General features: G+C 50.6%; 9 protein-coding genes across 9 annotated transcripts; 4 read left to right on the plus strand and 5 right to left on the minus strand.

Moving 5' to 3' along the window:
• Window positions 1–34: 34 nt before the first annotated feature.
• KL928_000273 (uncharacterized protein) lies at window positions 35–1555 on the plus strand (the record flags this gene model as incomplete). Its single annotated transcript, XM_043203238.1, has 1 exon — window positions 35–1555. The coding sequence occupies one exon, from the start codon at window positions 35–37 to the stop codon at window positions 1553–1555; it is 1521 nt and encodes a 506-aa protein (XP_043062168.1).
• A 407-nt stretch (window positions 1556–1962) lies between these two features.
• KL928_000274 (uncharacterized protein) lies at window positions 1963–2753 on the plus strand (the record flags this gene model as incomplete). The annotated part of the gene is made up of 2 exons (XM_043203249.1): window positions 1963–2516; window positions 2579–2753. 2 exons carry the CDS (start codon window positions 1963–1965, stop codon window positions 2751–2753), a joined length of 729 nt encoding a protein of 242 aa, XP_043062169.1.
• A 118-nt stretch (window positions 2754–2871) lies between these two features.
• KL928_000275 (uncharacterized protein) lies at window positions 2872–3737 on the plus strand (the record flags this gene model as incomplete). The annotated part of the gene is made up of 2 exons (XM_043203260.1): window positions 2872–3541; window positions 3712–3737. The coding sequence occupies 2 exons, from the start codon at window positions 2872–2874 to the stop codon at window positions 3735–3737; spliced, it is 696 nt and encodes a 231-aa protein (XP_043062170.1).
• Window positions 3738–3773: 36 nt separating this feature from the next.
• On the minus strand, window positions 3774–6524 carry KL928_000276 (uncharacterized protein; the record flags this gene model as incomplete). The annotated part of the gene is made up of 1 exon (XM_043203271.1): window positions 3774–6524. One exon carries the CDS (start codon window positions 6522–6524, stop codon window positions 3774–3776), a length of 2751 nt encoding a protein of 916 aa, XP_043062171.1.
• A 768-nt stretch (window positions 6525–7292) lies between these two features.
• KL928_000277 (uncharacterized protein) lies at window positions 7293–8414 on the plus strand (the record flags this gene model as incomplete). Its single annotated transcript, XM_043203282.1, has 1 exon — window positions 7293–8414. The coding sequence occupies one exon, from the start codon at window positions 7293–7295 to the stop codon at window positions 8412–8414; it is 1122 nt and encodes a 373-aa protein (XP_043062172.1).
• A 77-nt stretch (window positions 8415–8491) lies between these two features.
• KL928_000278 (uncharacterized protein) lies at window positions 8492–9790 on the minus strand (the record flags this gene model as incomplete). The annotated part of the gene is made up of 1 exon (XM_043203293.1): window positions 8492–9790. One exon carries the CDS (start codon window positions 9788–9790, stop codon window positions 8492–8494), a length of 1299 nt encoding a protein of 432 aa, XP_043062173.1.
• Window positions 9791–9844: 54 nt separating this feature from the next.
• Window positions 9845–10336, minus strand: KL928_000279 (uncharacterized protein; the record flags this gene model as incomplete). The annotated part of the gene is made up of 1 exon (XM_043203304.1): window positions 9845–10336. One exon carries the CDS (start codon window positions 10334–10336, stop codon window positions 9845–9847), a length of 492 nt encoding a protein of 163 aa, XP_043062174.1.
• A 22-nt stretch (window positions 10337–10358) lies between these two features.
• KL928_000280 (uncharacterized protein) lies at window positions 10359–11642 on the minus strand (the record flags this gene model as incomplete). The annotated part of the gene is made up of 1 exon (XM_043203316.1): window positions 10359–11642. The coding sequence occupies one exon, from the start codon at window positions 11640–11642 to the stop codon at window positions 10359–10361; it is 1284 nt and encodes a 427-aa protein (XP_043062175.1).
• A 297-nt stretch (window positions 11643–11939) lies between these two features.
• On the minus strand, window positions 11940–15416 carry KL928_000281 (uncharacterized protein; the record flags this gene model as incomplete). The annotated part of the gene is made up of 1 exon (XM_043203327.1): window positions 11940–15416. One exon carries the CDS (start codon window positions 15414–15416, stop codon window positions 11940–11942), a length of 3477 nt encoding a protein of 1158 aa, XP_043062176.1.
• Between the last annotated feature and the right edge of the window lie 91 nt (window positions 15417–15507).

Genomic DNA, 15507 nt, shown 5'->3' on the forward strand with positions numbered 1-15507 from the left:
CTTTTCTGTTCATTGCAAAGCAAGTGTATGCAACATGAAGAGTATAGCTGCATTCTCCATGGTGATCGCAATCACCAGCGCTTATGCCTCAAATATCGAATCAATATACGAATTATCTCCAAGCTTCAAAGATTTCATAGGTAAAAGACGAGCCAAACGTTCGTGGGACGAGAAAGAGACTGTTAATCTAAAGTCTGTCTTCGACTACAATAACGACAAAGTCTATGGCGTGAATTTAGGCGGGTGGATGGTGACAGAGCCCTACATAACACCAACTCTTTATTGGGATGCTTCCACCGACGGAACGGAAGCAACAGTGCCAGTCGATGAGTATCACTATTGCAAGCAGCTGGGTACTGAAGAGTGCCATGCCAGGTTGAAAAAGCATTGGGACAGCTGGATCGTAGAAAGCGATTTTGAGAAGATCAAGAATTATGGATTCAACACAGTCAGGTTTCCAATTGGATATTGGGCCTTTGCACACTTAGGCACAGATCCCTACTGTTTTGGGCAGGAGGAATATCTGGACAAGGCAATTCAGTGGTGTAGAAAATATGGACTGTTTCTTTGGATTGATCTGCATGGAGTTCCTGGCTCTCAAAATGGGTTCGACAATTCGGGATTAAGAGATCATCTTGACTGGCAAAAACATCCGCTATATGTTGATCTTTCGCTTGAGATCTTGCATTACATTATGGCCAAGTATGGCGGAGAAGAATATCAAGACGTCATCTCGGCTATCCAAGTACTGAACGAGCCACTGGGATCAAGATTGAACATTAACAAACTGGAGGAATTTTATGTCAACAGCTACACACAGATGAGATATTTAAAGAGCGACAACTACATTGCGTACCATGACGCATTCATGGCTCCGGAATTCTGGGACACCAGACTTACCGGAAAGGTGAGCCATACCTCTAATATTACATTATACCCCCACACGGGTAATTTGACTGGATATACTAACACATCTACCTATCAGGGGGATTATTATAACATTATTATAGATCACCACAGATATGAGGTCTTTGATGTCGGTCAGCTATCACAATCTATTGACGAGCACATAGCCTCGCTGAAAGGTTTTACATCGGCAATCCTCAAAGAAGAGAAGCCAAAGCTTGTTGGCGAATGGGCTGCTGCCATCACCGACTGTGCATACTGGCTAAACGGCGTTGGAAGAGGTGCCCGGTATGATGGGTCATTCCAAACTAACAAAAAGCTAGGCGATTGCGCGTATGCGAACGATTTCGGTGAATGGACCAAGGAACGCAGAATGGAGGTGAGAAAACTTATTGAAGCTCAATTGGACCTGTACAACCAAACGAGCGGTTTTATTTTCTGGTGCTACAAAACTGAGGATGCCATTGAATGGGATCTTGAAAAACTGGTCAAATATGATTTGTTCCCGCAACCACTAGCAGATAGGAGGTATGTCTCTGTTCTGTCTAGCGACGCGGCAATTGTGAGTTCTCCCCTGACAAATATACCCAAGATTGGAATCATTGTACTTATACTAACAGCATGTGCCTTAGGACTAGATTTACTGTAACACCAATTCGTTATTCTTTACTATATAGACAATACAAGTCTTTTAACAAATGTACACCTTTCTACTATCAAACTCTAAATTATGGTTCTGAATCTAGTGTTAGCGAAATAAGGTGCATGGCTGCTCTAGGCACAGTATGAAAACGGGGCAATACATGACAGAACTGCGTGGAACTCTAGAATGCTATTGCTCGAGCAAAACGCCAAACAGCGCTTCCAAAATCCCAACAACAATTCTAATCTATACTGATCCGCCAAACATTATGCCTACAAAAAAAAAATTGTCCGGCATTCTCTCTTTAAACGTTCCGACGCGCCGACGACGCTCCGGCGATCTACATAATCACAACCCAGTAAAATAAATAAATTCAAATAAGGTGTCTGTTGATGAGTGCCTTGAACGCTTCAATGAACATTGGAGCTGGCTACGAAATGGCCATTGACGTTGATGAGGCCGATATGTCAATTTTAGATGAGAATCTGAAATTGACAGATGAGTTGACTGCTGCGCTATCTGCAAAACTTCACAGAGTCTCAACTAGCAGTGCGCTCGCAATCAAGTCAATCAACCCACTGATGGTCAAAATCAACCGTCTCAAAGTGCAACAGAGAAACTTTCAGAATATATTCAAGCTGGTCGAAAGTATCCAGGACTACGCGGAGGAGATCAGCAGTTTAGACAAATCAATAGGCACTTTTGGTGGACTCGACTCTGTCTCACAAATAAGCAGCTTCTGCAACATCGTTAAAAAATATCAGGGAATCCAGAGTGATCTGAAGTCCAAGAATTTGAAGGACTTTGAAGGTTTGCGCAAAGGGCTTGATTCGTCTCTACGGGATGCCGATGTAACTTTGAAATTTGAATTTATCAATAAGCTCAAAACATTAAGCAAGAGGCTCAAAAGCAATGGAAACAAGTTTGGAAAGGAAGAGGACGATATAATAGTGCAGCTGAAGCTGATGTATGATTTTATGAAACGCAGCCGTGCAATGAATATGCTGGATACGTTGATCAAGGAAAGAGCAGAATACAATCTCTCGACTCTTCGTGCACTCAACTTAGATTTGCCTACTCTTGTCAAGGATCAGACGTATTACTACGACGGAGACAAAAACCAAAAATACTTTGTTCATTATTCCAAGACGCTGCAAAGTCTTCTCTACGGAGAGCCGCATTTCCTTTCCAAGTTCTTCGATGACTTCAATGACATCAATCAGCTTCTCTTTGAGATTCTCTCGCCCTCTTTTGAGAACTTTGTCAATCAGTTCAACAACTTCTCAAGTTTCGTTGAGATCCATCAGTCAAGCTACGGTTCCATGTATTTTGAGATCAATCACGGATTGTCATTAATCTTAAACGCTTTCAGAAGACTCAATCTGAAAATTCCGCGACAAATATCAGAGCTAGAGTCTGAGTCTCTTACGCACTGCCAGTCAGTTTTCTCGGGCTCTTTCAAGTACATCGACCAGCGTTATTCTGACATGGTGGTCGGTGACAACGTGAACGAGACTTTAAACAATACATTTATGTCCCTCATCTCAAGGACTAATAAGATGTGTCAGTTTCAAGAATATCAGCTGAAAATCATTTCGACGATGAAGAACGGCAGCTGGTTGCCTGTATCAAAACCTCCTGGATTCCAGGAGGTTAGAACTGGGTCCACCGACCCAACTTTCCTTCTAAGTGTATTTTATGGCGATCTCATCGAGTACAACTTCTTCCAGCTCGAACGGAAGTACAAGCCGAAGATGAATGAGGAAGATCTTGGAGTTTTCTTGCTGTTTAATTTAGATGGGTTGCAAAATCTGCTGGACAACAGTGGTCAATTGAAGCAGGTTCTTGGACACACGGGGCTCCAGCGACTAGACAGAATGAAGAAGAAAGCGATGGAGAAGGCCACAGCGGAGTGGACAAAAATGACCACCAAGTTGATGCAGGCATCTACTAGACAGGGAGACACGTTCAACCTTACCTCGAAGGAGCTAGGTAAGCTGATTGACGAATTCAATAAGAATTTTGAGGAGAACTTCAAGAAAATGCAGCACAAGAAACTTCCTGCGTTCTTCAAAAAGCAGCTGAACCAGGACATCAACAAAATGCTTGTTCCGGCCTACAGAGTTTTCTACACCAATTTCACATCTAATGGCTCCTCTAAGAGCGTGGCGAAGCATTTCAAGTATGATATTAATGGTTTGCAGAAGAAAATAGCTGACCTAGGTTAATCTTCAACAACTTCCTCGTTTTTCCTCACGGTATGCGAACTCAACATCTTTGAATCTGTAGCTCCATCCTCGTTCGATGCTGCCAGCACCGAAAGGACAGGTTCCACCCCAAAGCTCAGATGTCTTTCCACATTTCCGTAGTCAACATGAAAGTCTTGAGCTCCCGCCTGAGCATACTGCGCTTTCCATTCGACGGATTTATTCTGGAGACCTGCTCTTCTTGAATTGCGAATGTTGTGCGGAAGGTTAGGCACTGCAGAGCCCTCTGAGGCTTCTGTCATGTTGAAAGGATGCCATCTTGCGTCCGGGACTGTTTCGTAGGCGTTATTATTTGACAGGGACGAGCCCAGCATCGCCGTGATATCGACAGAACTGCCGTTGTCTGGTGGTAGCTTGAAAATTGAGCTTGCATTTTCTCCCAGCAAGTTATTTGTTGATTCGCGGCTCAATAGCGGTTTCCTGGTTGCCGGGTCCTCAGAGACCAGAGATCCTGTCAACGAGTTTAGCGACGACCTTGTAGAGAAATGTCCTGGAGAGTTCATGAGCGGTTCTGAGTTTGATTCGTTGGTCTCTTGGCTGGGGTTATCCTCTCGCTTAGGCGAGATGGGGTACTCCGGAACGCTTGCCAGACTTGGTTGGGAAGCGGGATTTGGCCGGCTTGAAGTCTGCTCCTCGTCGTTAAAAGCTTGGGCAAGAGCGTCGTCCATGCCATGAGAAGCATTCGACACGTTGATGAAAGAATTGCCCGGAATCAGAGACGAGCTAATGAGCCTGGATTTTGACCGGCACTGAGAAACCAACGGAGGAGATCTGGATCTCATATCGTCCCCGTTCTGAGAGGTCGAACGAGACCTGATCGGAACAACCTTCAATTTGAAGTTTCCTCCCAGATCGCTGCCCTCCATATCCGAGTCGTCTCTGATCCTGTCGAACCTCGATCTCCGCTCGTCCACGTAGTACGAAGAACGGTTGGACGAGGAAGTGTCCGGCATTGTTTGTGTTTCTTCCTCTTCCTCGCTCTGTTTCTCCTTGATCGCCTCGTCGTACGACGGAGGCATATCCTTGGTCGTTTCCTCGAAATTTGGAGGCGGGTCTTGCAGATCCAGACCATTCGCGCCAAAACTCGAATTCTTGAGCAGCTGCGGGGACTGCAGAAGCGACAGGTTGTTGCGCAGATCTGCACAGCTGGACTGGGGTGTCATCATTGGCGAAAAAGGCTTGGCTTGTGGTGATTGCAATACAAACGGTGTGCGTCCATCCGGCTTGTACAGGTTGGAGTCGGTGTTGATGCGTTCTCTGGATGACAGCAACATATCGATGGAGTCTCTGCTCTGAGGAATTCCCTCCATTTGCTCAGAGTAGGATGGTAGCAGGGTGTTCGCATGTGCACAGAGCGGAGACAGCAGATGAATGGGCGAGTCGATGGAAAGCTCGAAATGCTTGCGTTTCTTAGGGTCCTCTGGTGTTGGAGCAGATTTCGAGATTCGAATACAGATCTTGATCCAGTGGTGGGACTGGATGTCGTCGAACGAGGTGTCTGGGTGCAGCTTGTATCTGTCTCCGAGTTTTTCCGGCACATAGACATGGAACTCAAGCTCTCTAGCCGATATTTCGTCTTCGCCCAGTGACAGCAAATTATCCTCCTCATTGCTGGCCTTGTGCTCCAATAGCAAAAATTTCTTAGGCGGCTCTGTGCGGTGCACCCGTTTGTTCTTGCAGTAGTACTCCAGGTGTTCTGTGAAATAAACCTTGATCCGGTGAATTTTGATTTTGTCCAGCGGACTCAGTTTAAACGAAATCGGCAGATACGAGTTCAGCAGCACCTGTTTCGACGAGACAACGATCTCGTAGTTCAGCTGGTCTTCCCAATCCCTGTTGATCACGATCGGCTCATTCTCCTCAATAGAGTCCTGGGATGGAGTTCGCACTATATTGACCATTTTTTTCGTCGACAAACTGGACTTGAACGTGCCGCTGCGCTCCAGAAACGCCTCAAGCTGGTAGAAAACCGATCCAAACGTCACGTTGATGGATTCTGCCGCAGACGCCGGGATCGGATGCTCAAACGCGTAGATGTAGTCTCCCGGCACAAACAGTTTCGTGTCGTCGACGCTAGCGTTGGACTTGGTTGGAGTCAGGTCGATGTCCTGCTGTGACAGCTGAGCGAATAAACCGGGCCGTGGCGAGCCTGGTCGCTTCCCTTTGAGCACCATTGCGAGCGGCGAGGGCGACTTCACAGGCTTCATGTCTGTGAGCATGTCTATTGCGCTGGTGACGGGGGATAGACTGTTATCGAGACTGAAATTCGATGGCTCGCAGTCGACGTCGCTCTTTGGAATAAACAGGTCTGCGTTGTTCCGGCTGGTCTCTGTGGCCTCGTAGGTGTTTGCATAGTGGAAGAAAGGCCACGTGTGCTGTATGAGAGTGTTTTGTTCAACGTGCTCGACTCTTTTGGGAGGAATTCCTTCCGGCCAGTCTGTTCGGGATGTACCGGTTAGTTTGAGGGAAATGGATTTTATTTTGACTGGTCTGAGAACTCGCACAAACAGACAGCCACGAAGAATGGTGGGAGGTCTGCCTTTTGTCTCCTCTTCTGTGAATCCCTCCAGAAACAGGTTTTCCTCTGCCTGGATAAGGTACAGCTTGACGGAACCGCTCTCTGCGCTAGGCTGTGGCGGGAGCTTGATGATAGTCTCGTTGGAGAGCCCCTCCACAGGAAACAATGGAGTCCGTAGTAGGTCTGTCATGAAGATTTTAACTGACAGATGTGTCGTTGTTAATTAAAAATGCGTGATGTGCAATACCGGAACTGTTAAATACCAGCCATTCAGAAGTTCAAAGATGGGGTTGGCTTGGGGTTGGTTTTCCTGTGCTGCCGAGTTTTGAGGTGTTACGCTATCGACAGAAGTGTGCAGCCTGTGGGTGGGACAATAATTTAGGTTGATCTTTTTTAATGACTTTTTTTTTTACCCAAGTTGGAGTCCTCTGATAAGAAAAAGAAACTGGGATCGGCGCTGCCGCGAAGGAACGGAAAAGCGTCGATCGACGAAAAACTTTTTCCAGGAGGACTGGAATTTCCGTGCTTATTATTATGTAAGAGAGAAAAGGCGGCCGTGCCGAGCATGCATAGATGGGAGGCAGCAAGAGGCGGCAGGAGGAACACTAAGTGCCAGTCGTAGGCAAGAGTCTCGTGTAGTCTAGCAATCTCTTTCAAATGAGCTCTTTCGAACCGCTCCAGTGCGTGATGGGGGTGCCACGCAGAGGCCGGGGCCAAGCAAAAAACGGCCACCCCGAGAATTTCTCCTCCTCCAGAACAAACACGGGGTGCGCTACCAAAAACCTGTATCTGCCAGTGTCTTCCTGTCCGGACGTTCTATGGGACCAGCACGACAGACGATTGTTTAGCTCCTCGAGCAGGGGATTTACTTACTAATTTGGTAAAGCCGGCTGGACACTACCAATCGGAGTATATAGATACCCAAAGTTGCAAATTCTCGGACTTTTCACCAACTGCAATGAGTGTTTCTGTGAACTACCCTGAAGAATTTGCTGGTTTTGCCGTGCTCGACACCAAGGACTGGAACAAGCCCAAGTACATCACGTACAAGCCCAAGGCCTTTGGCGACCACGACATCGACATCGAGATCGAGTGTTGTGGTCTGTGCGGATCGGACATCATGACGGCGATGGGCGGCGAAGGCTGGGGAGAAATCAAGCTTCCGCAGGTTGTGGGCCACGAGATCATCGGCAAGGTGGTTAAGGTTGGCCCAAAAGTCAGTCCTCACAAGGTTGGCGACAGAGTCGGTCTGGGGGCCCAGGCTTTTGGGTGTCTGAGCTGCAGACGGTGCAAGGAGGACAATGAGCAGTACTGCAAGGATTCCGTCACCACGTACGACGGCGTGTACCCTGACGGCTACGTCTCGCAGGGAGGCTACGCCTCGCACGTGAGAGCACATGAACATTTCTGCTTTGCCATTCCAGACGCTATCAAATCCACCGAGGCTGCTTCTCTGTGCTGTGCTGGGTTGACCGTGTACTCGCCTCTGAAAAGATACATTCCGACGAGTTTGCCTAACGGCGAGAAGCCGAAAGTGGCCGTTCTCGGTCTGGGAGGCCTGGGACACCTGGCGGTCCAGATTGCGGCTGCTTTGGGAGCCGAGCCGTACGTTTTCTCGAGAACCGACGCCAAGAAGGAGCAGGCCTTGCAGCTTGGCGCCAAGGGGTTCGTGGCCACGGGAACCAAGGGCTGGGCCGACGAGTATTTCGACCAGTTCGACCTTATTCTCAACTGTGCCATTTCTCTCTCTGGCCTTGACTTGGACAGCTTCCTGTCGATTTTGAAGGTGCAGGGCAGATTTGTCTCTGTTGGACTGCCGGCTGTGGAGGAGAAATACGACGTTTCTCCGTTCACGTTTTTCTCGAACGGCTCGTCGCTGTGCTCTTCGAACCTCGGATCCAGAAAGGAGATGCTGGACCTGTTGGAGCTGTGTGTGAAGCACAACATCCGTCCGTGGGTCGAGGAAGTCCCGATCTCTGAGGAGGGCTGCAACACCGCGCTGACCAGAGCCTGGAAGGGAGACGTTCGGTACAGGTTTGTCTTCACGGAGTTCCACAAGGCCTTTGGAACGGGAAAGTAGATTACCGGTTAAATAAAATAAAGTTCCTTATAGACTGGAAAAAAATCATCACTATGAATCATTATGCTGATAGAGCGTCATTTCCACGGCGCGCGAGTAGCTTTGGGCACGGCGGACGGGCGTTTTTCCGCAAGCATCGCCAGTTCCTCTTCTCTTCGCTGGTACAGCGAGTGCATAGCGAGCTCGGCCTCGCTGCGGTAGTCTGTTTTCGCAGGAGCCGTCTTTTCGGGCTCCGCGTCTGGCGAGGACTCAGGCAGGTCTCTGAGCGAAACGGCGTCTTTCCAGGGGAACAGCACATGGCCAAAGTAGAAGTGCTGCACAACAGGGAATTTCGAGAGCACCTCGCCCTGGAACATTTTAATCATGCCCAGTGCTATTTTTTCCCAGGGTTTAGAGGTGCATATTTCGTAGAGCAGCGGCGAGTGCTCGCTGAAATTGCCCTTTTTCACGCGCCGAATGAACCCGATGGCGTTGTAGAAGAGGTTGCGGTGCGCCTGCTGTTTAGTCACGGCCGGGTTCAGCACCGTCGACGGCGTGAGCCCCATGCGGAAGTTCACAGCCCTTGCGCTTTTTCGTTCGGTTCCCACGGTCTCGGAGTCCACCAGCTGCGAGGCTCCAATGATGTAGATCAAGTGGAAATGGTCGTCGAGCCCCCACACCCCGTGCGAGCCCGCCGGCTCCAGCGTGTACGTCAGGATCAAACGTTTCACGAGATCGTAGTACTTGCCAAAGATGACCAGTATCTCGACGCCCTCGAGAGAGTCCTGGTCCAGCAATTGGCACATGAGCAGGCTGGCAAAAAAGGCCAGAAACGACAGCTCGTGGCCTGTGCCGTAGTCAAGACGGTCGCGCGACCCAAACGCCCCTAGAATGTAGTATCTGGCCTCGGAAACAAACCCGGCAAACTGGCCGTCCACCTGGGACGCAAACAGCGGGCGCAGGTGCAGATCAAGCCAGCCGTCCACCTTCTTCTCCAGCAGGTCGTGCCAGTTGCGACAAGCCATGTTTCCGTACCGTCTGGGTCCAGGCAGCGGCGGGACCTGGTCCATCAGGAGGCTCAGCTCGGCAAGAAAATCGAGCACTCGTTGGACGTTGGGCGAGAGCGTTTTTTGGTCGAACTCTGTCGTTGGCGGGGGCAGGTCAAGCAGCGTGCTTGATATTGGCTCATTGGGTGATTCCACCAGCGAAGTGTCCAGAACTCCTTCCGGCACAGATTTCAAGCTGACCTTTTGGCAGATCAGCATCAGTGCTGTCTTGATGCGGTCGATGGCCACCGAATGCAGAAAGCTCTGCACGTCGGCAGAACCGTTGATTTTTTTGGCTGGCGGCGACCAGTCCAACAGGTTGTTTTTCAGGTCTAATCGAGGAACAGCCATTATGAATTAATTTATCTATTTTTTTCTACCATTTATTTGAACAAATAATAAAAATCAGCTCGGCTCCCGCAGCTTGTAGTAATTTGTAGAAAAATACCACTTGTTGAAAACATGCACCAGCAGAAGGTTTGCCAACAGCGGCAGCATCAGCTTCGGTATGGTCTGCGCCGCCTCCTCGTCGATGGTGAACCCGTGCTTGAAGTAGAGAACAGCCAGCAGATATGTGCAGTGTAGAATAAATAGCAGCGGCGACCCGATCCTGATCGCGCTGAACCCAACCAGCGCCGTCCACGTGTACTCGTCCATTGCCTGGTGGTCCAGATAAAAGTCGTCCATACCGTAGTACTTGGACGAGGGCCGTTTTCGCACCAGGGCCTCTGCGGCTGGTTTTCGTTTCTTGCCAGCAATCACCAGTTCGTCGGCTGTTTCGTCTGCGTCGACCGAGACTGGTTCCCGCTTCGATGGACCAGAAGAGCCTCGCTGCCGGCGACGGCCCGCACGTTTCGAGCCCGCGATCATAGGCTTCAAATCAGCGAAATCTGCCATTGGTGCAATTTTTTCTTATCTATTATTTTTCGTGCACCAACGCTGCCGACTGCCACCCTCCGGCAGCAATGGCCAAAACCTGGCCGCTGACAGGAACACGCACCGGCTGCTCGACAACAATGTCATTCCCGTCCTGGCGCACGCCCGGCATAGAAAGCGCGGCAGAAAACGTCCCCAGCCCCAAACACCCGTTCTTGTGCGACTCTCTGCCCCAGGCATACAGCTCACCTTTTTTATTCAAAGCCAAAAAATGATAGTCCCCGACGGCAACGGAAATCACGCCGTTAGACTGCAGCTCGCGGTAGACCTGCGGCACTTGCGAGCTCTTGTCGCCCAGCAGAACCTGGTCGTCGTTGGTGATCGCGCTAAACCTGTTGAACGAGCCGCTGAGCCGCACAAACCGGGTCTTATGGCTGTCGTACTGCGAGTGTTTCTCCGCGTACTCCTGGAACTTGGCGAGCTTTGAGCCGCGGCCAATTCTCGGAGGTAGCTCGCCGGGCAGGTCCACGCGGTACAGCTCGCCCTGCGCGGTTAGGTAGATCAGAAAGTTGTCCAGCACAATGTAGTCGTCGATCGCCACGGTGCCGTCGATGATGCTGACGTAAGCGCGCACCGGCCCGTACTCGCCGCTGTGTGGAGCGAGGCTGTCGCGACGGTTCCAGACGGCGATCCCGAGGTTGTGAATGTGGCAGCTGCTGAGCGACCAGCCCGCGCGGATTCGCTCGATTGAGCCCGTTACCCTGTCGCCGTTCTCGAGGTGGAGATCCAGCTCGACGCCCCTGCACAGCCGGCCGACGCTGTCCCACGTCCAGAGCCGGCCGTTGGTGTCGAGGCCAATGAAATGCGATCTGCCCGACCCGATCTGGCTGATCTTGGTGTTATCTGGCAACTGGACTTTATTCACACATATTCCTGGCTCGTATGCCGCGCGTGGCTCGGTGCCAAAATTGTAGTCTCTGTTTTTGGGTCCCGGCTCCGACAGGCCAGCCATTCCGTGCCAATTGCGCCCTGTATAGTACAAGTTGCCCCTGGTGGTGAGCACGCAGAAGGAAAACCCGCCTGCGGTCACGTCTGCTATGTTTTCGTCGTCAAAAGTCAGCTCCACAGGCTTGACCAGTCTCTTGCTCTGTCCGTGGTCCAGTATCTCCAAGGCGGCGTCCTGGCTGCCAAAAAGCCACCCAAGACGACTGTAGCCGTTGTTGCCAAAGGTGAGGAGCTTACAGTTCTTGCGCAGTTTGTACAGCTGGGGCCATTTGTAGTAAAGGTCGAACGGAACGTTGTCATGTTTGAATGCCTTCCGGAACATCTGATGCCAGACCACGGCCTGGTTGAGAGACAGGCTGAGGCTTTTGCATGTGAGAAATAGAGACTGGATGTCTGCCTCCTCCAAAAACGGCACTATATGGAAGCAGATGATGTCTTCATGCAGATCAAGAAAGGATACCATAATCAGAATTTAGTAGCTTCCCCCTATTTAACAGAACCCTAACTTTCCCGTGCACGGGTGTTTATGGTTGCTACCGTAAATTTAGTGTATAGTAAATGACATTTTATTATCGTATAATCGAGTATCGTTATCGTAAATCGTGACTGCGGCTATGTCTCACACATAATCATCTCTATTTTCGAGAAAAACGCGCAGGTGGAACAGTACATCGCTCAGGTTCTTAAAGTTGACAAACTTGAAGTTTTTGTCGTAGATGAAGTTGAAGAGGAAGGACCCGATCTTGAGGAACTTGAACGGGAGCTTGAACTCTATCAACTCGTTGATGATCAGGTCTTTTTCGCGAAGAACCTCCAGATCATCCTTCAAGATGGAGTTCAGGTTCTTTTCCTGCTGACTGTAGTGCATTGTATCTCTGTTGATGATATTGGAGATGGTCAAGCTTGAGAAATCGCTCTCAAAATCGTGATAGTCGTAGTTGATCTTCAAGAAGTACTCGAGGTTGAGATAAATCTTGAAGAACTTCTTGTAGTACTTGAACACTGTTTCGTCGACGTCGGAGTTCAGCGACGAGGATGGGTTGTACACTGTGGAGCGCAGTTCGAAGTGCTGGATCAAGCTGACAGAGCCAAGGTTGTTGTATTTCATTTTCATTTTGAATATGTTCTCGAAATTGATCAAAAACTTAACTATGATCATAAAGATGTCCAGAAGCAGCTGCGAGTCGATGGACAGTTTCATCAAGAAGTTCAAATCGACAATTCCAAGCTCCTCGTCGTAAATCTCTTTCAGCTGCTTCTCTGAGTTTTCGAGCTCCGAGTCTGCAGGCTGCTGGAAAAACACTGTCTTGAAAATGTCAATGCAGTTATCAAGCATTCCAATGAGCTCTTTTTGGTATTGGGGGTCTTTCAGTTGCTCGTCAGTAAAAGTGAAGCTATTTTCGTAAAGACTGTTGATATCGCTGAAACTTCTTAGCCAGACGTTTTCTTTGATCTTGTTGAAATTCATGATGTGCGACAATTTCAGGTTCAAGTAGCTGTTCAGCAGCTTTGCATCAATGAACACCTCGCTATTCGCTTGGTACAATTTGCAGGCCTTGAGTAGGTTTTCCCAGTTTTGAGCCACGTTCAGCAGTTTCTGATCCTCTGAGCCTAGTTGTAGTAGAAACTCGGACACGGTGCCACCTTCTGGCATCGACAGATAAAGCTGTTTCAGGTAGGCCAGCTGGTGGAGCCCATTCTGGAGGCAAACGAGTCCAAACTCGCTCACGTGATTATCAAAGAAGAAATTGGAGTTTCCGATCAAACCGGTTGATGGATCAAGCTTGGAGAACGGTAGGTTGATGAGGTCTCTCAGCACACGATGGTAGTTTTCCGGTCTGAAGTCAAAACTCTCGAGGATATTCTTGAACTCCGCGTGGCTCGTGCACTCCCACAGAAAAGTGGACGAAGGCAGGTCGGTCTTCAGGTCGTCAATCTTCAACGAGGGAACAATGTTGTACAGCGTGGACAGCAGCGAGGAGATGTGGAAGATCATGTGGACAGTGCGTATGGTGGACTCGTTTTCGATAAATTTTTCGTGAGACGTTTCGTCGTCGTCTATGTTTATTGGTAGCTGCGAGCTGACTGAGTTCAAACCTGACGACTTGACCAGGGAGCATAGGGCGTTCACCTGTCTAATGATGACATTCAAGCTGGTCTCGTCGTCTGCAAAGAGGCCGTAGATCACAGAGAGTGTGAGCGCCTGAATAAGCCACAGCGGCGACGAGTTGTTCACCTGTGTCTCAGTGTTCTCGTCGGCCGAGTTTTTGTGTCGGACAAGCTTGCGGGTCTCGAGATAGACGTGAATGCACCGTCTGGACGCCTCGTACAGGTTGGCGGCGTCGCTCTTTCTATTCGACACGATCGCCCCGATGGTTGCAATCAGCAACGGCAGACACACCAGCGACACTCTGGTGTTGTCGACGCTATTTTCGTCTCTGATCAGGTTTGACTCAATTGAGCAGAGCGTCGACTTCATCAGAGAGTACTCGTTGAGCATCGACTTGTGGATGAAGGGATGGTGGTTCAGAAACTTGTTTTTGAATTCGGTGATGTAGTAGTTGAGTTTTTCGTTGTCTGGAATAGTAGGCGAGGGAACTCCTAGAAAAGGGTACTTGGAGAGAGATTGATACACATAGCTTCTGATGGTGCCGGTGAACAGGTTCACCCGTGAGTATTTCTCGAACTTATCCTTGGAGTATGCAAATTCGCTGTTGAACTCTTTATCCGAATACGTTTTGGCGCCGCCCTGTTTCTGGGAGCTCTCCAGGGTCTGGTTGGGGCTGTTCTGCCGCGAGTTGGCAGAGAGTGTGTTGTCGAGCAAAATCGGCGAGATCGTCGCGTTCGACGAGCACGACGACGAGTGCGGCACCGTGTTCTGGTCGCTGTTGCCGTAGAACGAGTATCCTTGCGGCACGTCGTACGTCTTGGACACGTTCAAGTCGGCGATCTCTTCCAGATCGTTGATGCTCTGGTTGAACAGGGTTTCCTGCCAGTGCTTGACTTTTTCGTCTCCCGGCTGCGTGTGGAGGCTCGAGTCTGTTCCTGGGCTTTCCTGGACCAAAGGCGACACATGCGCCTTGAACGGCCGCACGTCCGGCTTGTCCTGCGGCCCCAGAGGGCCCTCGACGAGGTCGTCGAGCCCAGGCGCCTGCACACCGCGGCCGGGCAGCGCGGTGTGCGTGAACAGGGAGCCGACGTTTTTATAGGGCACGTCGTAGAACGAGTAGCCGGTGATGTCCTCGTGGAACTCGTGCGGCGCGACGTCCATGGCGTCGGCGTTCAGGCTGGACGACGGCTGCATCGGGACCTGGCCGTCTCTGTGGTCCATGAGGTCGAGGTTCGGCAGGCTGTTGAGCCAGTGCTCGGAGTCGTCGTCGAACGCAATGAGCTGCGGCGTGGAGAACTCGACGGCCTCGGTGGCGTACGGCTCGGGCGTGGGCATGGCGTAGTTGCGGCCGCTCATGGCCGAGAACGAGGCGCGTCTGTTGACGGGGAACTCGAGCTTGTAGTCGAAGTCCTTGAGGCCCTTGAAGCTGAAGTCGTCGTGCAGTTCGGGCTCCTCCTTGATGCGCTGCTCGACGGCCACGGGCACGCTGCTGCGCTGTCTTCTCGCGGCCGGCGCCGGCTTGGTGACGGCGTGGGCGGAGGCCGAGAAGGAGCCGCGTTTGCCGCGCCGCGAGCCTGCTCTGCCGGCCGGCTCCGCAGACGGGCTGTTGGACGCGCTCTGGTCTGTGTTGTCCTTGGACGCGGGGGACGAGGCGGGCTTGACGGAGCGTCGTCTGAGCCGCGGGACGACCTCTGCGGCGCCGGCATGGAGCTTGGTGGAGTGTCTGAGAAGCAGGTCCCTCCTGCTGAACTTGCGCGAGCAGATGGTGCAGGCAAAGGGCTTCTCCTTTGTGTGGGACCTCTCGTGTCTTTTCAAATGCTCCTGTCTGGCAAAGGCGCGGGTGCAGATGTTGCACACGTACAGCCGGGGCTTGCCCGAAGGCGTGGTGCCGTTCAAGGTGAGCTCTGCGGGCACGGACTTGTTGTCCTGTGACACCTCGCTGGAGCTGCGCCGGCTGGACTTGACCGAACCAAACATCGGAGGCATTTGAAACGTTTTATCGTTGTTCATAGTAGCACAAATCATCCAAAATAAAAGGTTTGCGAACAACGAGTCGGTTACAATTGGCAGTACATCT

Source organism: Ogataea angusta, assembly GCF_019207475.1.
Source record: "Ogataea angusta isolate 61-244 chromosome Unknown 61-244_NODE_1_length_1302399_cov_90.877568, whole genome shotgun sequence".
Lineage (NCBI taxonomy): Eukaryota > Fungi > Ascomycota > Pichiomycetes > Pichiales > Pichiaceae > Ogataea > Ogataea angusta.